The sequence below is a fragment of the Pongo abelii genome, chromosome X (genome assembly GCF_028885655.2).
Source record: "Pongo abelii isolate AG06213 chromosome X, NHGRI_mPonAbe1-v2.0_pri, whole genome shotgun sequence".
Taxonomy (NCBI): domain Eukaryota; kingdom Metazoa; phylum Chordata; class Mammalia; order Primates; family Hominidae; genus Pongo; species Pongo abelii.
The window spans coordinates 106,558,439-106,582,994 of NC_072008.2; the positions used below are offsets into that span (position 1 = coordinate 106,558,439).

At 41.3% G+C, this 24,556-nt stretch overlaps 1 protein-coding gene and 1 pseudogene across 3 annotated transcripts in view; both read right to left on the reverse strand.

Annotated features, from left to right (window-relative positions):
• Positions 1-400: 400 nt before the first annotated feature.
• NOX1 (NADPH oxidase 1) overlaps positions 401-24,556 on the reverse strand; it is a 29,455-nt gene continuing 5,299 nt past the window's right edge. Inside the window, exons 3-13 of one of the 3 annotated variants that reach the window (XM_024240799.3) lie at positions 20,383-20,493; positions 20,057-20,141; positions 19,568-19,719; positions 19,291-19,472; positions 19,070-19,202; positions 8,359-8,451; positions 7,267-7,502; positions 6,889-7,051; positions 6,397-6,543; positions 5,745-5,869; positions 401-1,158 (exon numbers count right to left, since the gene is read on the reverse strand). In XM_024240799.3, the coding sequence (XP_024096567.1) occupies positions 1,032-1,158; positions 5,745-5,869; positions 6,397-6,543; positions 6,889-7,051; positions 7,267-7,502; positions 8,359-8,451; positions 19,070-19,202; positions 19,291-19,472; positions 19,568-19,719; positions 20,057-20,141; positions 20,383-20,493 (1,554 nt within the window). In that variant the 3' untranslated portion in view covers positions 401-1,031. The remainder of the gene's footprint in view (positions 1,159-5,744; positions 5,870-6,396; positions 6,544-6,888; positions 7,052-7,266; positions 7,503-8,358; positions 8,452-19,069; positions 19,203-19,290; positions 19,473-19,567; positions 19,720-20,056; positions 20,142-20,382; positions 20,494-24,556) is intronic. The other 2 variants (XM_024240800.3, XM_024240801.3) reach the window with 2 other exon arrangements.
• Positions 11,841-13,268, reverse strand: LOC112130844 (heterogeneous nuclear ribonucleoprotein A1-like; annotated as a pseudogene).

The window sequence follows — 24,556 nt, forward strand, 5'->3', positions numbered from 1 at the left end:
ACATCCCAGAGCCAGTGTGGTCCTTGTAGGCCGAGGTTGGGTAGATGGCAGAAATAAAAAGCATTCTGATAGAGAATGAAGGCATTTTGCTTATGTTATTAGCTGAATGATTCCTTAGCGATATAGGTAGGAGTCCACAAAAATCTATGAAAATTATAAATTGTTATTTTTTAAACTAGACATTAATAAACTCCCTTAATAGTGATAAAGAGCTCCTCTTGACTAAATAAGTCATGCTAACATGGAGTTCAAGTTTTCACAATCGCTTTTAACAGAATAATACAAGATGACAGTATAGCTGACTTGCAATTATAATACAATTTCAATTACAATTAGCATACTTTCTAGATTTTCTTTCCCAAATGGAGAGCCCAAAAAGAAGTAACAAAAGACTCATTCATCAAGCAAAGAAGAAAATCCTTTATTTTTTGATGAGCAAAAATAAGAATAAATTGCTGTTCACACTGGAGAAGACCATATCAAAAGTGACAGTAAAAATGTACACTGTTGGTGTTATATGGGGATGGGGTTCTTGGTAATTTTGTTTATTATTTATGTTTATTGTTATGTTTTGTCATTAATTATTCAATAAATTTTTATTTAAAAAGTCACCCTACTTAGAAATCTTCTGTGGGGATGGGAGGGACAAAAGATTACAAACCAAAACTCAGGAGATGGTAACACTGGAATTGATAAAATCACCTGGGATTAGTTGTATAACTCTCAACAACCAAACCTCTGCTATCAAGCCTTGCTGCAGTCATGGCTGTCCAGAAAGATTTACAGTTATTTTTCCAAGAAAGGATCCAGGGGCTTTAAGAACTTCAGAACTTTAGGAACTTCAGAAGTTCTTAAGTTGCTGAAGCTCAGGTAACGAAGTTGAATGCAATCAAAAAAAGAATACCAGGGAGTCAAGGCTTGAGAGGCACATTCTTATCCTAAAGTGACTGCTCAAACCTGACCAGACCAAGTAAATTACTGAAGATACAAAGGAGAGACAAAATGCAGATTACCGTCCTTATTCCTATAACTCAAAAATTTTCTTTGTTGAAGTAGAATTGAACCTTTCTAGGATCCAGACTGGAATATCGGTGACAGCATTTGTGCAGGCTCTTTGCCAAAGTCTGAGGGCCACATAAGAAAACTCCCACTACAGACCTGTAGGAACAGAACAATAGCAAGGGCTAGAATGCAGCAATGATAGAATGGAGAAACTGCCTCTGTTAGGCCTCTACTACTTCCAAGAACCTTGAATAAAAATTCGGTTGTTAACTCCCACGTTCTTCATGGTAGTTTTTTAACCTTTTCTGCACACAAACCCCAAATATGCTCTCAGCCCTTAACACTCTCAGCACTCAGCCTTCCCTGTTTTGAGAACACAGATGAGAGACATAGGACAGTGCAGTGGCTAAGTGCCAGACTGTGCAGCCAGTCTGGGTTGTCTGGGCTCAAATCTCAGGTCTGACATTTATCCCACCTGTGGGACTTTGGGCACATTTCTTTTTTCTTTTTTCTTTTCTTTTCTTTCTTTTTTTTTTTTTTTTTGAGATGGAGTCTTGCTCTGTCCCCCAGGCTGGAGTGCAGTGGCACGATCTCGGTTCACTGCAACCTCCACCTCCCAGGTTCAAGCAATTTTCCTGCCTCAGCCTCCTGAGTAGCTGGGACTACAGGCACGCACCAGCATGCCCAGCTAAATTTTGTATTTTTATTAGAGACGGGGTTTCACCATGTTGGCCAGGCTGGTCTCGAACTCCTGGCCTCAAGTGATCCGCCTGCCTCAGCCTCCCTAAGTGCTGGGATTATAGGCGTGAGCCACAATGCCCGACAAGGGAAAATTTCTTAACCTCTCTCTGTTTCAGCTTTCCCACTTGCAAAATGGGGACAAAAATAGTACTCACCACGTAGGGTTGTTTTAAGGATTAAATAAGAACATGTAAATAAATTAGAAAAATGTCTGGCACATAGCAAGTACATACGTATTAGCTCCCATTAAACCCATCCACTGTGAGCTTATCCCTACCTCAAAATTTCTTCTACTGGAGAGGTAGTGTTCTTTCTTGCCAAAGCTAATCTTTCCAACTATGCTCTGGGTCTCACCATCTTCTTCCTTCTCTCATACCTTTCTCTCCCCCTCTTTTTTAAAACTCTAATTATGGTATGGTTTCTATACCATAAAATTCGCCCCTTTGAAGTGTGCAATTTGTGCTTTTTAGCATAGCCGCAAAGTTATGCAACCATCACCACTATCTAATTCCAGAACATTTTCATCATCCGCAAAGAAACCCCATCCACATTAGCAGTCCTCATTTCCTCCCAACTACCCTGTCCTACCCAAGACGATCACTTATCTACTTTCTGTCTCTGTGGGTATGCCTATCCTGAATGTTTCACATAAGTGGAATCATACAATACATGGCCTTTGGTGTCTGGTGTTTTTCAGCATGATGTTTTCAAGATTTGTCCATGTTGTAGCATGATTCAGTACTTTGTTTTTTTTAATAGCTAAATAATATTCCAGCATGTGAATATACTACATTTGCTTCATCCATTCATCTATTGATGGACGCTTGGCTTGTTTTCACTTTGGGGCTATTATGAGTAATGCTGCTATGTACATCATGTACAAGTTTTTGTGTAGACATATTTTCATTTCTCTTGGGTGTATAACAAGGAGTGGGATTGCTGGGTCATATGGAAACTATGTGTTTTTTTTTTTGTTTTTTTTTTTTTGAGACAGAGTCTTGCACTGTCACCCGGGCTGGAGTACAACGGTATGATCTGGGGTCACTGCAACCTCCGCCTCTCGGGTTCAAGCGATTCTCCTGCCTCAGCCTCCCGAGTAGCTGGGATTACAGGTGCCCGCCACCATGCCTGGCTAATTTTTTTCACCTTTTTTTTTTTTTTTTATGGAATCTCGCTGTCGCCCAGGCTGGAGTGCAGTGGCACGATCTGGGCTCACTGCAAGCTCCGCCTCCTGGGTTCACACCATTCTCCTGCCTCAGCTTCCCGAGTAGCTGGGACTACAGGCGCCTGCCACCGCACCCGGCTAATTTTTTTTTGTATGTTTAGTAAAGACAGCGTTTCACCGTGTTAGCCAGGATGGTCTCGATCTCCTAACCTCGTGATCCACCCGCCTCGTCCTCCCAAAGTGCTGGGATTGCAGGCATAAGCCACCACACCCGGCCTAATTTTTTTTATTTTTAGTAGAGACAAAGTTTCACTATGTTGGCCAGGCTGGTCTTGAACTCCTGACCTCGTGATCCACCCGCCTTGGCCTCCCAAAGTGCTGGGATTACAGGCTTGAGCCACCGTGCCCAGCTGGAAACTGTGTTTAACACTTTGAGGAACTGCCAAAGAGTTTTCCCCGAGTGTGGTATCATTTCACATTTCCACAAGCAATGTACTAGGTTTGCAGCTTCTCCACTTCCTTGCTAATACTATTGTCCATCTTTTATTATGACCATCTTAGTCCTCTCCCCTCTTTCATGTATTTATTTTATTTTATGTACTGGTCCCTGTTCTGTCTATAAATATGCTTAAGCTAAATCAATATTTCCTGACCCTGCTACTCTTCCAACACTATTGACCACGCTTCTGTAATATTTGCTCCCTTGGGTTCTGTGACACCACTTCTCTGTGTACTCCTATTTCTTCCCTGGTTTGTCTTTTTCCCTTCCCATATAACCTAGGCAGCATTCCTTGGTACTGTGTCCCTTGCTAGTCTGTCTGTCTCCCTCTCTCTCTTTCTCTCTCTCCTGACAACCTCATACTCTCTCAAAACTTCAGTTACATTCAACACAATAATTAGCATCTTTTATGCTTATATGCTGCTTTAAAATTTACAAAGCATTTTTTCATATATTGTCTCACTTAATTGTCATAACAACCCTGCAAGTGAGTAGAGCAGGCATTCACTAATATGACCCTTGTCTTACAGATGAGGAATCAAGATCAGAGGGTTCAGAAGTTCAAGGTCTCATAACTAGAAAGTGTCAGAACCAGAATAAGGGCCGGGCATGGTGTCTCATGCTTGTAATCCCAGCACTTTGGGAGGCCGAGGTGAGTGAATCACCTGAGGTCAGGAGTTCTTGACCAGCCTGGCCAACATGGCGAAACCCCGTCTCTACTAAAAATACAAAAAATTAGCTGGGTGTGGTGGCGGGCACTTGTAATCTCAGCTACTCGGGAGGCTGAGGCAGGAGACCTGCTTGAACCCAGGAGGTAGAGGTTGCAGTGAGCAACCATTGTACTCCAGCCTGGGTGACAAAGCAAGACTGTGTCTCAAAAAAAAAGAAAAAAGAAAAAAAAAAGAGAGAACCAGCATGAGGACCCAGGATCATCTGAATCCGAGTCACTAAGTGCTCTAGCCACTGCCTTCCTGAAGCCTTTCCTAATCACCCCATGTGGCCATAGACTTTTCTTCCCTCTAGCGTCCATGAACCTCTTTCACGGAGTGCATTATTCTGCTTTGAGGTGATTGTGTGCATCTCTTATTCAAATGTATGCTCCTTGAGGGCAAGAACCATATCCTATTTCTCTTTCAACCTCCAAAGCTTCTAGAACGGTGAGAGCTGAGCTTATAAAAGGTAACCAAGGCCGGGCTTGGTGGATCATGCCTGTAATCTCAGCACTTCTGGGGGCTGAGGCAGGTGGATCACCTGAGGTCAGGAGTTCGAGATCAGCCTGACCAACGTGGTGAAACACTATCTCTACTAAAAATACAAAAAATTAGCTGGGCATGGTGGTGGGCACCTGTAATCCCAGGTACGTGGGAGGCTGAGGCAGGAGAATCACTTGAACCCAGGATTCGGAGATTGCAGCGAGCAGAGATCGTGCCACTGCACTCCAGCCTGGGCGACAAGAGCGAAACTCCATCTCAAAAAAAAAAAAAAAGGTAATCAAGAATATTTGTAGCATTGAATTGATCATCACCTGCCTACTTGTTCAGGGAATCTCAGCTTCATCTCCTTCCCATTGGAATGGCTGATTTCATAGCACCAGGGTTTTTTGTGCTGTAACATGTCTCAAAACCCTCCAGAAAGATTGAGCTCAGGTGGCCAGTAAACTAGATAATAACTTTGTTACTTTAAGTAGAGATTATTGAGTCCCCTCCCCCCAAAAACACATTTGAATTGCTCCAGTTCTCTAGTCTGTTTGGTAGTATAGATCAGAAGTGGGTCCACTTGCCTCACTGTTTGAATGGAGTTTGCTGGGGCAAAAAAACCTCTTTTCATCAATTTCAAGATCATGACCCTATTTTTCTAAAACCCCAGATGAAATTTCCTCAGTCTTCACCAAGAATCTAAGAATGGCACAAAAGATTTCTGCCCCAGAGATCTTTTCTTAAGAGTGTTCAACATGTTGTAATACTTTCCTAAATCCTAACTTCGCATTCATCTTTTTTTTTTTTTTTTTTTTTTTTGAGACAGAGTTTCTCTCTTGTTGCCCAGGCTGGAGTGCAATGGCGCGATCTCAGCTCACTGCAACCCCTGCCTCCCAGGTTCAAGCGATTCTCCTTGCCTCAGCCTCCCAAGCAGCTGGGATTACAGGCATGTGCCACCACGCCTAGCTAATTTTTGTATTTTTAGTAGAGACGGGGTTTTGCCAAGTTGGCCAGACTGGTCTCGAACTCCTGACCCCAGGTGATCCACCCACCTTGGCCTCCCAAAGTGCTGAGATTACAGGCAGTAAGCCACCACGCATGGCCCCTGCAAACTCATCTTACTAGAGGAAAATATACTTACTTGGGGTGGGAGGTAGCTATTGTAGAAAACTCATTGTCCCACATTGGTCTCCCAAAGGAGGTTTTCTGTTTCAGACCTGTCACGATGTCAGTGGCCTTGTCAAAGTTTAATGCTGCATGACCAACCTGGATTCAGAGGAATAAAAGTTAGAAAAACCAAGTCCTAGGCTGGGCGCGTGGCTCATGCCTGTAATCCCAGTACTTTGGGGGGCCGAGGTGGGTGGATCACCTGAGGTCAGGAGTTCGAGACTAGCCTGACCAACATGGTGAAACCCCATCTCTATTAAAAATTCAAAATTAGCTGGGCGTGGTGGCGCATGCCTGTAATCCCAGTTACTCGGGAGGCTAAGGCAGGAGAATTGCTTAAACCCAGGAGGCAGAGGTTGTGGTGAGCCAAGATCGCACCATTGCACTCCAGCCTGGGCAACAAGAGTGAAACTCTGTCTCAAAAAGAAAAAAAAAAGAAGAAGAAAGAAAGAAAAGAAAAACCAAGTCCTGATAGCTGCCTCTTCTTTCCACCACTTTTAAACTTGTGTGTGAGTGTGAGGGCAGGTAGGAAATCATAAGAAATAACTTCTAATCCATATGCACTATCCTTTGTCTGACATTCGTCTTATGTTTAGTAGGGGAATTAGTGTGTTATTTGGACTCACAATATTGTTGTCCCATCCGGTGAGGAAGAGACGGTAGTTTAGAAAACCCACTTTGCCTAATTCCTCCATCTCCTGTTCCAGGGAAGTCAACAGGTTGTTGAACCAGGAAAAGGCACCTGTCTCCCTGCAGATCCAGTAGAAATAGATCTGAAATCAGCAAGAGAGAACATAGCCTTATTAGGTGACCTTAAAAGCCACATTTATAGAGCCGCAAACTTTAGGCAGCAGGAAAGTTCAGAGTTCTGACAATTTTCCTTAGGAACAAGCCTTCCAACATCTTTGGTCAGGGTGATCTTAAATTCCAAATTGAAAAGAAGACCCTGTTCTTATGATAAATCTGTAGAAGTGGATGTCCTGGCCAAGAGAAGTGATCACTTATTCTCATAACTCCAGGGATAGGTTGCTCCCTTATCAATTGTAAAGAGCTTAGCCCAAGAAGGCAATAGACTTGTCAGACTCAGGCCAGATGAAAAGTGATATACGGGATTATACCTTTTTTGTTTTGAGGTTGTGGTCTGCACACTGGAATTTGTACCAGATGGATTTCAAGATAGAAGCAAAGGGGGTGACCCCAATTCCTGCTCCAACCAGCACAGCCACTTCATACTGGAAAACATCCTCACTGGCTGTGCCAAAGGGACCATCCACTTCAATCCTGGCAAAGACAGAAGATAACGGGCAACTGAAGACTCCCCTCCACCTCCAACCTCAAACATCCTCCCAGAAATATAGTTGTTCCCATGGCTGACTTCTGCGTATTTATTATAATCCTATTCTATTGTACCAAACTTAAGGTTCAACGAAGAATTGCTTTCTCTTTTCTGCCAGTCTGCATCCTGGTCTGGGACTCTCCTGGTCTCAAGGACCTACCTGGGAATTGGTGAATATTGTTGTTCAAAAGCCCTTATGAGATTTTCTGTCCAGTCCCCTGCTGCTCGGATATGAATGGAGAAGAAATCTTCCTCTGGAGCAGAGGTCAAAGTAAAAGGATGCCATTCCAGGAGAGAGATTGAGGGGCAATTAACAAAGATATACTGCCCCACTTCCATGCTGAAGCCACGCTTGTTCATCTGCAATTCCAAAACTTTGGATGGGTGCATAACAACCTGTGAATGAAGCACATAGACCAAAGAAGGCAAACTCTAATGGCGACAGGGACAGGCACATAAAGCAAATGAGTGAAGCTGGAGGGCTGGTGACAGTGGTGAACTACAAACACAAGTCCTCTCTAAAGAGGGCAGCAGCTACTTAGCTCCAGACAGTGGTTGCGATATGGAACCATGACAGTGTTATCAGGTTTCCTGATTCTTCAAGAGAAGCAAGAAATAGCTTTTAAAAAGTCAAACAAAAGCTTCCATCCAGATTTTTAAATGTTGGCAACCAATTCAACTTTATAAACAAACACTGTGTGCACCAAACAAAACATATCTGTGGACTAGCTTTGGCCCAGGCTGCCTGTTTGCAACCTCTGACATAGACTCATCCTGATGATTTCGGCCAAGCCCCTCTTTCCCAGTTCTGTCCAGTGCTGGAGGAACTGAGGTATGCCAAACCCAAGTTCTTCTTTTTTTTTTTTTGAGACAGAGCCTCTCTCTGTCATCCAGGCTGGAGTGCAATGGCGCTATTTCGACTCACTGCAACCTCTGCCTCCCGGGTTCAAGTGATTCTCCTGCCTCAGCCTCCCAAGTAGCTGGAATTACAGGTGGGCACCACCACGCTCAGGTAATTTTTTTTTTTTTTTTTTAGAGACGGGGTTTCGCCATGTTGGCCAGGCTGGTCTCGAACTCCTGACCTCAACAGATCTGCCCTCCTCGGCCTCCCAAAGTGCTGGGACTACCATCCACTGTGCCCAGCTTCCAAGTTCCTCTTTATTCTTTTCAGGGTGACAACATAAAAATTGAGGTCTGTAGTCCGATAAAAGATAACTCTTATCACAGCAAGAGGAAAGTGCATATTCTTTACCTTGGTAATCACAACCTTCTGCTGGGAGCGGTAAAACCGGAGGATCCTTTCACAGATATAAAGAATGACCGGTGCAAGGATCCACTTCCAAGACTGCACAGAGACAGGGTTAAGAATGAGATTACACATTAATTTCTTGGCTAGGACTTATTTGTGTAGCAGTTCATCCTTTATTCTTTACTGAGTTCTCCAATGTGTATCATTTTTAAGCTACTAATTTCACCAAATCTGGAAGATGGAAATAGGAAAAATAAAGGACAATGGTTTCGTTTGCTAATCTGTTATTCATAAAACAGACCATTTCCTGAAAATTTACAAGTCTGACCAAGAAGCAGGAGAAAAGCACAGAAATGGGACACATGGTAAATATTCTTATTCTTAAATTACATATAAAATTTAATTTTAAGGCCTGGCACAGTGGCTTATCCTAGCACTTTAGGAGGCCGAGGCAGGCAGACTGCCTGATCTCAGGAGTTGGAGACCCAGCCTGGGCAACATAGCAAAACCCTGTCTCTACTAAAAATACAAAAAATTAGCTGCACGTGGTGGTGCATGCTTGTAATTCCAGCCACATGGGATGCTGAGGCATAAGAATCGCTTGAACCCAGGAGGCAGCAGAGGTTGCAGTGAGCTGAGATCATGCCACTGCACTCCAGCCTGGGCAACAGAGCAAGACACTGTCTCCAAAAAAATAAAATAAAATAAGATTTAATTTTAAGAATCTAAGACTGTCTTCGAGGACAGCTTGTCAAATCTAAAAAACCAACAGAGAAAGTAGATGTGAAATAGAAAGAAGCAGATGATTAAAAACAAAACAAACACAAAAAAGGGAAAGTATGTGACTGATGCTACTGGTACATAAAACTCAGTACTTATCCATCACCTCCTTTCTCAAGTGCTTAAACATTTAACATAGTAATTTTTTTTTACCTTGTGTACATTTTTTTTTAAGGCAGCTTTTTGGCCAGGCACGGTGGCTCACGCCTGTAATCCCAGCACCTTGGGAAGCCAAGGCAGGTGGATCACTTGAGGTCAGGAGTTCAAGACCAGCCTGGCCAACATGGTGAAATCCCATCTCTGCTAAAAACACAAAAATTAGCCGAGTGTGGTGGTGGGCGCCTGTAGTCCCAGCCACTCGGGAGATTGAGGAAGGAGAATCACTTGAACCCAGGAGGTCGCAGTGAGCCCAGGTTGCACCGCTGCATTCCAGCCTGGGTGACAGAGTGAGACTCTGTCTCAAAATTAAATAAATAAATAAATAAATAAAGCAGATTTTCTATCCCTGAGATCTTTGCAAAGCAGCAGTTTGCTTCTACCTGCACAGGAGCTACTAAAAATGTACTTCCTAGCAATACTAAATTATGTCCTTTCTTGCACAGTTGCTCAAGTATGATACATTGGGACTGTGTGAAGTGAGGTTTCTTAAGCTGGTGCAAGCAAATAACTTCCTTGAGTATCTCTAGGGAAGGAAGAGGCAGAGATGGACAAGTCAAACAGAGTGAACATTATGCAATTCAGTGCTATTTCTTATTTGAAGAAAATTCCCCAGCTGAATTTGAGGAAAAACATATTTAAGAAATGGATAATAACAATGTGAAAAAAATATTGACCTCAGAAATAGAGTAATAAATATTAAAACAACATACCATTTTAGTCTCTCAAATTGAAAAACAATTTTAAGTAATAATGCATTAACTGGGATTCAGGGAAATGGGAGTGTTCACGTGGGCATGCAAATTGAACATGCATTTCACATGGGTGAAAATGCAAATTGGCAACATCTTCCCAGAGAGCAATTGAGCAGTACATCTCAATAGCCTCAAAAGCATTCCTTCTCTTTTACCCTGGAACTTCACTTCTAGGAAATGAAGATAAATAATTAAGGTGTGAAAAAGTATTATACATGAGTAAAGTAATGGCCACAATGTTTACTTTAAAAAATGATTAAAATGGTATATATACCATACACATATTTTCTTTCTTTCTCTTTCTTTCCTTCTTTCTTTTTTCTTTCTTTCTTTCTTTCCTTCTTTCTTTCTTTCCTTTCTTTCCTTTCCCTTCCTTCCTTCCTTCCTTTCTTTCTTTCTTTTTTTTTTTTTGACAGAGTCTCACTCCATGCAGTCACACAGTCTCAGCTCACTGCAACCCCCGCCTCCTGGGTTCAAGCAACTCTCCTGCTTCAGCCTCCCAAGTAGCTAAAACTACAGGCATGCACCACCACACCTGGCGAAATTTTGCATTTTCAGTAGAGATGGGGATTCACCATGCTGGCCAGGCTGGTCTGGAACTGCTGGCCTCAAATGATCCACCTACCTCAGCCTCCCAAAGTGCTGGGATTACAGGCATGAGCCACCACTCCTGGCCAACTATTTTAAAACAAATGTTTCAATGCCGGGTGCGGTGGCTCACGCCTGTAATCCCAACACCTTGGGAAGCCGAGGCAGGTGGATCACCTGAGGTCAGGAGTTCGAGACCAGTCTGGTCAACATGGCAAAACCCCATCTCTACTAAAAATACAAAAATTAGCTAGGTGTGGTGGTGCATGCCTTTGGTCCCAGCTACTTGGGAAGCTGAGGCAGAAGAATCACTTAAACCCAGGAGGCGGAGGTTGCAGTGAGCCAAGATCACACCACTGCACTCTAGCCTGAGTAACAGAGGGAGACTGTCTCAAAACAAAAAAAAAATGTTTCAAAGGAAAGCATCCATGATATCAATCAAGGAAAAACATTATTTCCTCTAGGTGATAGAACTCTATGAAATTTTTTATTTACTTCTAATATTTTTTGTATTTTCCAAACTTTCTACAATAAATGTATATTATTTTTCTAATTTTTAAATGGGGTGTATATGGAGAGAGTATTTTTTAAATGTTTATGGAAGAAACAAAGCAATACATTCAGGTGGCAAAACTGGTGTTCTCTCTCTTAGAGTATTACATGACCAACCAAAGCAACCCCTAAGTTTTAAGGATACCAAATAGCCAACTATAACTTAACTCAGGTAATAGATGAGAAAAAGACAGAAGCTGATGTGCAAGATAAGACAAGGTATTAACCATCTTAGCTAGTAAGCTTTCCTAATAATCTTTAAATAGCTCCCTATCTTTTTTTTTCAAGAAAATTAAATTGTTTATTGATTACACATGATAATGGATGATACACAAGCTTCATTCCCATCTATAATTTTATCTGGTACCATTATTCAACTTAGATATATTGCATAGGATGTGCCAACAATCATTTTTATAACCAATAATCCCATGATTTTGCTTGGGTAGTCCCTTTTAATGGTGAACTTCAGGTCACAACAGTGACTATCAGTTCAATTACACCAAGGTTTCTGAAGACAATGGCTTCTCCACCCAAGCAGGTTGTATGTAAATTCCAAATAGAACCTGGCATCACCCTGAAGGAATTCTAACTTCACACTGCTGGGGAAATTTACCAAGATGGCTTCAGAGTAGACTAACTTTACACAGCACGTTAAAAAAAAAAGACATTTATTCAGCGTCACGATCAGACTATTACATTTAGCAATCAACAACATGGGTGCAAGGAAAAAAATCTACATTAAAATCCTTTGTTGGAATGCTTTACACTTTCCACAGAACAGAAACTAAAATAACCTGTTATACAATTAGTCACAAATACAGTCCTCAAGTTTTTTGCCCATACACATGAATATTTGTCTAAAATATGTCTTCTTTGTAGCAGCTAGGCCCTGTCACCACTGTGCTTGGCTGAGTTCACAAATCTGTTGTAACCTGCAGCTTCCCCGTCACTTCTCTGGCTCTCCTCTCCTGCTAAGCTTTGTTTCCTAATTAACATCTTCTGCCACTGCCATAGCTACTGCTGCTACTGGAACCACCACAGCCACTGTGGTTTGGTGGTTTGGCAAAGTATTGGCCTCCACCACCATAGGGGCCAGAGCTTCTGCCCCAAAATTTCCTCCCTTCACGGGTCCCAAATTTGAAGACTGACTGTTGTAATTGCCCAAATCATTGTAGCTTCCACCACCTCCAAAACTGCTTCCACTACCACTGCCAAAGCCGCCTCTGCCTCCCTTGTTACAGCTGTCATAGCTGCCACTCCCGCCATAGCCACTGTCCTGGTTTCCAAAACTCTGTCCACCACTTCCATAGCCTCTGCTTCCTCCAGAGTAACCAGGGCTGCCTCGATAACCACCATCGTTACCAAATCCATTATAGCCATCCCCACTGCCACCATATCCACCACCACCATGGCTACCACAAAAGCCACTATGACCACTGAAGTTTCCTCCACAACCAAAGTTGTCATTCCCACCGAAACCACCTCCACGACCACTTCGACCTCTTTGGCTGGGTGAAGCACTAGCCATCTCTTGCTTTGACAGGGCTTTCCTAACTTCACAGTTGTGGCCATTCACAGTATGGTATTTCGGAATGACAATCTTATCCACGGAGTCATGGTCATCAAAGGTTACAAAGGCAAAGCCCCTTTTCTTGCCACTGCCTCAGTCATTATTTCGATCACTTCCATTTTTCCAAACTGTTCAAAGTAATCTCTTAGGTGATGTTCTTCAGTGTCTTCTTTAATGCCACCAACAAATATCTTTTTCACAGTTAAGTGGGCACCTGGTCTTTGAGAATCTTCTCTTGAGACAGTTCTCTTTGGTTCCACAACTCTTCCATCCACCTTGTGTGGCCTTGCGTTCGTGGCTGCATCCGCCTCCTCCACAGTGGCGTATGTGACAAACCCACAGCCCCTGGAGCACTTGGTGTTTGGATCTATCATTACCACACAGTCTGTGAGCATTCCTCATCGCTCATAATGGCTCCTCAGGCTCTCGTCAGTTGTTTCAAAGCTCAAACCTCCAACGAAGAGCTTCCTCAGCTGTTTGAGCTCTTTAGGAGACTCTGACTTAGACATGATGGCAGGGAGAAGAGAGACTTTAACGATGCTTCTTCAGTGGCGTACACGGGCAGAAAGGCAATAGCTCCCTATCTTTAAGGTCCTTTTGTCTACTAGTCCACTAATACAGATCCCTGGTTATGATCTTGTAATTTCCTCTGACTTTAGAAACGAAATGTGCTATTAACATATCCCAAGTATGTCCTTCCAAAATTACTTTTTTTTTTTTTTGAGATGGGGTCTTTCTCTGTCAACCAGGCTGGAGTGCAGTGGTGCCATCACAGCTCACTGCAGCCTCAACCTCCTGGGCTCAAGTGATCCTCCCATCTCAGCCTCCCATGTAGCTGGAACCAGAGTCGTGTACCACCACGCCCGGCTAATTTTTTAATATTCTGTAGAGACAAGGTCTTCCTATGTTGCTCAGATTGGTCTCGAACTCTTGGGCTCAAGCAATCCTCCTGCCTCAGCCTCCCAAACTGCTGGGATTACAGGCATGAGCCACTGTGCCCCACCCAAAATTACTTTTTTTTTTTAACTTCTATTTTAGGTTCAGAGGTACATGTGCAGTTTTGTTATAGAGGTAAACTACATGTCACAGGGGTTTGGTGTACAGATTATTTCATCACCTAGGTAATAAGCCTAGTACCCATTAGATAGTTTTTTGATCCTCTCTCTCCACCCTTTCTTCATTCTCAAGTAGGCCCCAGTGTGTTATTCCCTTCTTTGTGTGCATATGTACTCAATGTTTAACTATCACTTATAAATGAGAACATATGATATTTGGTTTTCTGTTTCTACATTAGTTTGCTTAGGATAATGGCCTCCAGCTCCATCCATCTTGCTGCAAAGGACATGACCTTGTTATTTTTTATGGCTGCATAGTATTCCATGGTATATATGTACCACATTTTCTTTATCCAGTCTACCATTGATGGGCATTTAGGTGGATTCCATGTCTTTGCAATTTTGAATAGTGCTGCAATGAACACACAAGTGCATGTGTCTTTGTCATAGAATGATTTATATTTCTTTGGGTATATACTCAGTAATGGGATTGCTAGGTCAAACGGTAATCTGTTTTCAGTTCTTTGAGGAATTACCACACTGCTTTCCACAACGGCTGAACTAATTTACATTTCCACCAGCACTGTATAAGTGCTCCCTTTTCCCTGCAACCTCACCAGCATCTGTTATTTTTTGACTTTTTAATAATAGCCATTCTGACTGGTGTGAGATGGTGTGTCATTGTGGTTTGGATTTGCATTTCTCTAATGATCGGTGATGTTGAGCATTTTTTCATATGCTCGTTGGCTGCGTGTGTGTCTTCTTTTGAAAAGTGTTTCTTTATGTCCTTTGCCCACTTTTTTTTTTTTTGAGACTTTGCACACTTTGTTATGGGATAATTTGTTTTTTTTGTTGTTGTTGTTAATTTGTTTAGGTTCCTTATAGATGCTAGATATTAGACCTTTGTCAGATGTGTAGTTTGCAAATATGTTCTCCCATTCTGTAGGTTGTTTGTTTACTCTCTTGATAGTTGCTTTTGCTGTGCAGAAGCTCTTTAGTTTAATTAGATCCCATTCATCAATTTTCATTTTTGTTGCATTTGCTTTTGGTATCTTCATCATGAAATCTTTGCCAGGGCCTATGTCCTGAATGGTATTGCCTAGGTTGTCTTCCAGGGTGGTTGTCTTCTACGGTGTTTATAGTTTGGGGTTTTACATTTAAGTCTTTAATCCATTTTGAGTTGGTTTTTGTATATGGTGTAAGGAAAGAGTCCAGTTTCAATCTTCTTCATATGGCTAGCCGGTTATCCCAGCACCACCTATTGAACAGAGAGTCCTTTCCCCATTGCTTATTTTTGTTGACTTTGTTAAAGATCACATGGTCATGGGTATGCAACATTATTTCTGGGCTCTCCATTCTGTTCCATCAGTCTATATGTCTGTTTTTATACCAGTACTATGCTGTTTTGGTTGCTGTAGCCTTGTTGTATAGTTTGAAGTTGGGTAACATGATGCCTCCAGCTTTGTTCTTTTTGCTTAGGATTGCCTTGGCTATTTGGGCTCTTTTTTGGTTTCATATGAATTTTGAAATAGTTTTTCTTCTTATTCTGTGAAGAATGTCATTGGTAGTTTGGTAGGAATAGCGTTGAATCTGTAAATTGATTTGGGCAGTAGGGCCATTTTAATGATATTGATTCTTCCTATCCATTAGTATGGAATGCTTTTCCATTTGTTTGTGTCATCTCTAATTTCTTTGAGCAGTGTTTTGTAACTCTCATTGTAGAGATCTATCACCTCCCTGGTTGGCTGTATTCCTACGTATTTTATTTTATTTTTTTGTGGCTATTGTGAATGGGATTGCATTCTTGATTTGGCTCTCAGCTTGGGTGTTGTTGGGGTATAGCAATGCTACTGATTTTGTATATTGATTTTGTATCCTGAAACTTTGCTGAAGCTGTTTATTAGATCTAGGAGCTTTTGGACATAGACTATGGGGTTTTCTAGGTATAGAATCATATTGTCTGCAAACAGGGATAGTTTGACTTTTTGTCTTCCTATTTGGATGCCTTTTATTTCTTTCTCCTGCCTGATTGCTCTGTCCAGGACTTCTAGCACTATGTTAAATAGGAGTGGTAAGAGAGTGCATCCTTGTCTTGTTCCAGTTTTCAAGGGGAATGCCTCCAGCTTTTGCCCATTCAGTATGATGTTGGCTGTGGGTTTGTCACAGATGGCTCTTGTTATTTTGAAATATGTTCCTGCAATCCCTAGTTTGCTGAGAGTTTTTCATATGAAGGAATGTTGAATTTTATTGAAAGTCTTTTGTGTGTCTACTGAGATGATCACATGATTTTTGTCTTTAGTTCTCCTTATGTGATGAATCATATTTATTGATTTGCATATGTTGAACCAAACTTGCATCCCAGGGATAAAGCCTACTTGATTGTGGTGGATTAGCTTTTTGATGTGCTGCTGGATTCAGTTTGCCAGTATTTTGTTGAGGATTTTTTCATCGATGATTATCAAGGATATTGGCCTGAAGTTTTCTTTTTTCGTTGTATCTCTGCCACGTTTTGGTATCAGGATGATGCTGGCCTCATAGAGTGAGTTAGGAAGGAGACCCTCCTCCTCAATTTTTTTGCAATAGTTTCAGTAGGAATGGTACCAGATCTTCTTGATACATCTGGAAGAATTTGGCTGTGAATCTATCTGGTCCTGGGCATTTTTTGGTTGTAGGCTTTTTTATTACTGATTCAGTTTTGGAACTCAATATTAGTCTGCTCAGGGATTAAATTTTTTCGTGGTCTGGTCTTAGGAGGTTGTATGTGTCCAGGAATTTATCCATTTCTTCTAGGTTTTTTTTTTTTTTTTAGTTTGTGTGCATAGAGATGTTCATAATAGTCTCTGAGGGTTTTTTTTTTTTTAATTTCTGTGGGGTCAGTCGTAATGTCCTCTTTGTCATTTCTGATTGTGTTTTTTGGATTGTCTGTCTTTTTTCTTTATTAGTGTAGCTAGTGGTCTATTCTTTATTTGTGTAGCTAGCACTCTATCTTATTACACAATTACTTTCTGAATAGGTAATATATGTATACGGTACAAAATCTGAAAGTACAACAGTACAACAGTAAAAAGCAAATCCTCCTGCCCCTCCAGATCCCCAGAGGTAATGTTATTATTTTGTGAATTCTTCTGGAGAACATGCATTTAAATGATCTTTTCAATGCAAATGATAGGAGACTATACACACTGCCCTGCCTTTTACATTTAACATCTTAGAGACTGGTCCCTATTAGTGTCTATGGTGCTGTCTCTTTTGTTTTACTTGTTGCAGACTATTCCACTGCATGAAAGTCCCAAAATGTAAGTAGTTCCCCATTGATGGACACTTGTTTCCAATCTTTTTTCTATTAAACAATGCTGTAATGAATGACAATGCATGTAATTTAACACATATTTAAGTATATTTGTGGAAAAAATTGGAAGTCGAGTTTTAAAGCTTAATTGCTACTGCCAAATCACTCTCTACAAGCAGTTGTATAGGTTTACACTCTCACCAGCAATGCATAAGAGCATTTATCCATACTCTTGCCAACACCATACATTAGCAGGTTTTTTTATCTTTGCTAATCTGTTAGGTTAACAGATTCTTGTAGTTTTATTTGGCATTTTTTCCATTATGAATAACATTAAGCTTCATTTCATATATTTAAGATAAAGACATATGTCCATTTCTGAGATCATTCTGTTCATATCTTCTATCTCTTTTTATCATGTTATTAGGCTTTTTCTTATTGATTTCTAGGAGTTATTTATATATTAGAAAATTAGTCCAAGGCCTGTGAGTTGTAAATACTTTTCCTACTTGGTAATTTTTTGTCTATCTTTATTTACAATGGGAATCTTTGTTTGTTTGTTTGTTTGTTTTGACATAGGATCTCACTGTCACCCAGGTTGGAGTGCAGTGGCATGATTACAGCTCACTGCAGCCTCAACCTCCCAGGCTCAAGTAATCCTTTCACCTCACCCTCCACACCACCATGCCCAATAATTTTTGTGTTTTTTGTAGAGATGGGGTTTTGCCATGTTGCCCAGGCTGGTCTCAAACTCCTGGGCTCAAGCAATCCACCCACCTCAGCCTCCCAAATTGCTGGGATTACAGGAGTGAGCCACTGTGCCCGGCCCAATGGGGATTTCTTTTGCCATGCAAAATTATCTCTTCTTTTATGGCTTCAGGGTGGTTTATCTTATTTAGAAACATGTTCCTCCACTTCAGTATTAGAAAAAAAAACTTCCCATGTGGTCTTAAAGTGCTTTTATGGTTTTTTTGCTTCATGTATCCTCGATTCATATTTTAGTGCAAGGCGTGAAATGAAGATACAGCTTTTTTCCCAGATGATGATCTTATTGTGCTAAAAATTATTAATTTATCCCTTTCTTGCTGAATTAAAATGCTAACTTTAGAAGACTTTTTGTTTTATATATTTTTCCTGTTCCAGATGAGAACTAAGCTATTGCTCCTAATCCTGAATCTGATTTAAAGACCTTAATCATTCTCAGAGTACTTTGAGGCACCACAAATCAACCTTCCCCTTCCATTTACTCCTCAATATAACCTATTTTGTGAGCAAGCAAAGGTAAATAATAATATCCGCAAGAATTACCCTGGGGCACACCTTGAGTTCCCTAGAACACAGTTTCATAATCACCCAGTATCTAACAAAAATTTCCAAGCATATTCTTAGAACACCAAAGAAAGCCCACTTCAAGAATGCTTTATTTCCCCCCAGAATTTGACTGGAATATCACAGCTGAGCTTCGGGACAGTATAGTGGTCAAGAGTTCAAACCTTTGGAATCCAAAAGGCCTGGGCTTGTATTCAAGCTCCACTACTTACTTACTGTAAGAGCTTGTCAGTTTACTTAATCTCTTGGAATCCTGTCCTTTTGTTTCAAAATTTAGACAAAAAAGAAGTAATATCTCATAGGTTATTGCTATATATAAATGAAATAATCCATATTATGCAGCAAGGCTGGCAGATGATAAACACAATTAATAATGTGGGCTATCATTATTACCTTTGCAGAGGGTCTCACAATATGCAAGAACTATTAGTTTTTTCTCTTCAAGATCCCCTTGTAATTGCCTGTTGCCAGTGATATTGGAAGTTTCTTAAAGGTAGGAACCCCATGGATATCCTTCATAAGACCCAGCACAGGACTGAACTAATAATAATGATGATAATAACAATAAGAGTAATAATAAGAATAATAACAGTAACAGCTCCTAACAAGAGTCTGTCCTTGCCCATAGGGCTCTTACCTCAGGGGGGTGCCCTTCAAACTTAGGGCGCCTACAGTGGGAGTCATGATCATTCCACATCTCAAAAGACCCTGCACACTTGTGAGGATGACTCTCATTCATGCTCTCCTCTGTTTGACCCCGGACAATTCCACTGAAATAGACAAAGAAGGATGGTTTGGGACAAAGAATTATGCAAGGTCAGGGGCTGGGGCATGAGAATGAGGGTTTGAAGATCTTACCCAATGCCGTGAATCCCTAAGCCAAGGATATAGAAGATAAAAAGGTGGTGAGTATACCAGAAGACTTCAAAATAACTCCTCCGGATGAACTCAGTAGCTGAAGTTACCATGAGAATCAAGGCTATTGTCATGATCACTCCAGTGAGACCAGCAATGCTGGTGAATGTCACATACTCCACTGTCTGTGAAAGGAGAAATGTCAGCCTGACACAATGTCCACCTGTGCACTTCCTGCTCATGACCAGATCTCAGATGCTTTGCTAGAAAGTCAACTCACCATGTTTCGGGACTGGATGGGATTTAGCCAAGAACCCCCCTTTTGCTCATCATGAGATAGGCTGGAGAGAATGGAGGCAAGGGAGCCACTTGTGTCCTGTCGGCTTCTGCTATAGCGGTCAAAGTTAAACAGGTGTGCAATGATGTGAATAGCTAAATGGAAAGATGAAAAGAAATGTTAAGAGGCATCTCAGCAACATCATGGCAGATGTGCCCCACTAGATTAGAAGAATCCTACATTATAGTGCTTAGCAGAATGCTGAGTGCACAGAAGGTGCCCAATAAACCCTCGATTGCAGAGAGATCTTTTTTATACTTACTCTGTTCCCAAAGGAATAGAACTTAAGCTCCATGAAAACAGACCAAGAAAGTGCCTGACAAATAGTGCCCAGTGCTCAATAAATATTTTTTGAATGTGCATATGGATGGATGAATGAAGCAAGATTCTGAATGCCCTGGAGTCTGCAGATTCATGGATTGCCTGAGTTACCTGTATGTAGGCAGATCATATAGGCCACCAGCTTGTGGAAGGTGAGGTTGTGATCCAATTGCTTTCTCAGTGTGCGGCTGCAAAACTACAAATGTAAAGTGATCATGGTCAGATGTCTCCAGCCAGCTTTATTAAATTCACTAACCCATAATCAACATGTCTTGCACATAGCATGCCAATACTCACCCACCCTTACCCACACCCTTAGCTACCAAAGGAGATTTCTAACTTCCATTCTTAGGAGCATGGTGTTGGGCTGTCCTACTGAGGAGTCTGGGGTCTCCTTCTTTAATGTGAAAGTTGACTTAGGAATGGTTGGGACTCACTGAGCAGGTGCCCCTCAGGAAGGACAGCAGATTGCGACACACGGGAAGCAGGATCAGCATGCTGTTAAAATTCAAGCAGAGAGCAGACGCTCGGGCACAGGCCAATGTTGACTACAGCAGAGGAGAAAAAGAGACCATCAGCTGCTTCATTTCACCATCTAGCATGTGAGCAACTGACCCAGCCCACTCATCTGAGGCCTGCAAATGAACAGGGCTACAGCTGCCTCTCCTCTCTCTCAGTAGCTAACACCATCAGGCCAGGCTCTGTTTGCAAAATACATAAAACATACTGAATTTAATATTGAGTTGAGAAATTCCCATGACAGTAGTTTGGAAATGTTTGACTACATTTATTAACATGAAAGAGAATAGGATTTAATGATTACGTTAGCAAAACATTCTATGGATGTAACATTTTACTTAATACTCTTTATTATAATTTTGTTATTTGTCACTTGTAAAAGAGTCCTAAGGATCATATATATATATATATATATATATATATATATATATTTTTTTTTTTTTTTTTTTTTTTGAGACAAGGTCTGGCACTATTGCCCAGGCTGGAGTGCAGTGGCGAGATATTGGCTCACTGCATCCTCTGCCTCCTGGGCTCAAGCCATCCTCCCACCTCAGCCTCCTGAGTAGCTGGGACTACAGGCGTGCACCACCATACCCAGCTAATTTTTGTATTTTTGGTAGAGACAGCGTTTTGCCATGTTGCCCAGGCTGGTCTGGAACTCCTGAGCTCAAGAGATCTGCCTGCTTTGGCCTCCCAAAGTGCTGGGATTACAGATGTGAGCCACCGTGCCTGGCCAAGGATCATATAGACCTTTATTTGCATTTTAAATAAAGCTCATACTTAGAGGTACAATTACAGATGGTATTTTATTCTTTTCTGTATTTTCTAATATTGCAATTACAAGCACATAAGAGTTGTATAATAAAAACACTTAAAATTTTTAACCAATTCTATTTAAGATGTCTTTAAAAATTTAACAAAGTTAGTCAAGACTAGCAAACCTCTTAGAGTAAAATTTTTAAACAGATAGATACTTGAGAAGGGAGAACTTCAGAGGAGCAAAATTTTAAGCTGATTTCCTTGGGTGGCCAGGCAGCATAAATCAAGAACAACCTGATCCAGCAGTAGAAGCTGCTAGCAAAGGAGACAAGGAATCAATGCTTCAAAGAAGTATTTAGCCCAAAAAAACAGGCATTACTAGGTATAAGCTGGACAGAATATGCTTAACTCCATGGCAGCTAAATCTGACTTCTCTCCTTAACTCTGTACAACTGGTCTCTGAGTCTACTTCATGAACTTGGGACTGCTATGGAGTGTGGCAATGTTGTTGTAGCAGAGGAGCTGACAGCAGCAGCCAGGCAATTTTTGTTGCACTTCTGCTGACTGGCCAGCCTTACATTGTGTGCCTGTCAAAGACTTTCTAAAAGGAGGGGTATGGGTTAAGGTTAACAATTTCTTGGCCTTTTTGTAATTATCTATGAAGCACAAAATTGATTTTTCCTTACATCGTAAACCCAGGAACATGTGATATTAGTTTAATAAGCCAGGACAAGATCTGTCTAGTATCTATAATGGCTAAGAATGTCAGGCAATGTGGTGAACAAAAGCTGCCCTACTGTTTTCCATTTCTGGCTTTTCCACATGACCTGTGTTTTCTCCCTCTGCTGAGTCACGCTCCGACTGTTTTTGGTACAGACAGCCTGTTCCATTTCTGAGTAAATTTCCTCTGCTCATCTCAGAGATCCTGCATTTCCACATTGGTTCCCACTACTTGCTTATTTGAATCACAGAGATTTCTTAAAGCTAAAATTGGCAAGTGAATTGAAAATATAGGACTATAATTTCACAGTTCCATATTCTGTGGTGGCTATCTGTATAGGATGAATTCTTTTTAGAGAAAACATTTTTTCCTCATTGCAGCATATTTAAATACGCCAATGTATGTTCATTTCTCTAGATCCCCACTCACTGGTGTTATAATTGAACTCCTGCTGTCATTAATGCATAATTGACTATGGATTTAAACTTCTTCCTCTGCTGCTTATCTGCTCCACTTCGTAGTGAATCAAATTGTTCTCTGTATTTTCCCAAGGTGAGCAGAGCATGAGTTTAAGAAATAACCTGTGGAATGTTTAAATAAATTATGGCATATCAATGCAATGAATTGTTATTCTCTTAAAAGGCTCAGAGCTCTATGCAGTGATGCAGTGATGGTAAATGTTTTAATGACTAGCTTTTTGGGAGGAAGGGGATTCCTGATTTCCAGCATTTGCCAATTTTGATGATGTAAATACTCCCACCATGGCAGATTTCAAGACACTAACTTGATGTCATTGAACACCACTGAGTGCAGAGTTGGGAAGAGATGCACGCAACTGGCATTGCAACCTGGTATGAGCTGGTTTCAGCACACCACTGGTTAGGCACTCACATGGAAAGATATCTGAGGCTGGGAGCAGTGGCTTATGCCTGTAATCCTAGCACTTTGGGAGACCAAGGCGGGTGGATCACTTGAGGTCAGGAGTTTGAGATCAGCCTGGCCAACACGGTGAAACCCCGTCTCTACTAAAAATACAAACAATTAGCCAGGCGTGGAAGTGCGCACATGTAATCCCTGCTACTCGGGAGACTGAGGCAGGAAAATCGCTTGATCCCAGGAGGTGGAGGTTGCAGTGAGCAGAGATTGTGCCACTGTACTCCAGGCTGGGCGACACAGTGAGACTCCATCTCAAAAAAAAAAAAAAAAAAAAAAGAAAGAAAGATATCTGAGATATATTAACATAAGCAATTTCCAGCCAATATCTACAAAGTGATCCCTTTTTTGGTTAAAACAAAAAGCTGTGTGTCTTATTATATGTGTTTACCCAAACTCATAGAACTGTATACCAAAAAACAGCAAATTTTACTATATGAAAATGAAAAAGTGAATAAACAATAGCACCCACCTCAAAAACAAAACCTATGTGTCTGATACATTTGTGAGCATATGTCAGTGTGTGTGTGTGTGTGTGTGTGTGTGTGTGTATCTCTGGGGAGTAGGATGGGAGGGAGATTTTCACATTTTACTTATACACTTCTATTAGGTTGGTGCAAAAGTAATTGCGGTTTTTGCAAACAGTTTTAATAGCAATAACTTTTGCACCAACCTAATATATGGTTTGATCTCATTGGAAGCAGCATTATTGATAAATAAGTTTTTAAAATAGGGATTTAAAAAATGAAATGTCCTACAGAGTGGAATAATGGACATTGGAGACTACAAAAGGTGGGAGGGAGGGAGGGGAGTGAGGGTTGAAAAATGACCCACTGGGTACAGTGTTCACTATTCAGGTGATAGGTAACTAAAAACTCAGACTTCATCACTACGCAATATATGCATGTAAGAAACCTACACTTGTGGCTGGGCATGGTGGCTCACACCTGTAATACACGGCCTTTGGGAGGCCGAGGTGGGAATATTACTTGAGCCCAGGAGTTTTGAGACTAGCCTGAGCAACACGGAGACCCCATGTCTACAAAAAAAAATTATTTATTTATTTATTTATTTATTTATTGAGACAGAGTCTGGCTCTGTCGCCCAGGCTGGAGTGCAGTGGCGCAATCTCGGCTCACTGCAAGCTCCGCCTTCTGGGCTCACGCCATTCTTCTGCCTCAGCCTCCCGAGTAGCTGGGACTACAGGCGCCTGCCACCACGCCCGGCTAATTTTTTGTATTTTTAGTAGAGACGGCGTTTCACCGTGGTCTCGATCTCCTGACCTCGTGATCCGTCCACCTCAGCCTCCCAAAGTGCTGGGATTACAGGTGTGAGCCACAGCGCCTGGCAAAAAAAAATTTTTAATTATGGATTTAAACTTCTTCCTCTGCTGCTTATCTGCTCTACTTCATAGTGAATCAAATTGTTCCCTGTATTTTCCCAAGGTGAGCATGAATTTAAGAAATAACCTGTGGAATGTTTAAATAAATTATGGCATATCAATGCAATGAATTGTTATTCTCTTAAAAGGCTCAGAGCTCTATGCAGTGATGCAGTGATGGTAAATGTTTTAATGACTGTGGAATGTTTAAATAAATTATGGCATATTAATTAGCCAGGCTTAGTGGCACACACCTGTGGTCCCAGCTAATCAGGAGGCTGAGGTGGGAAGATAGCTG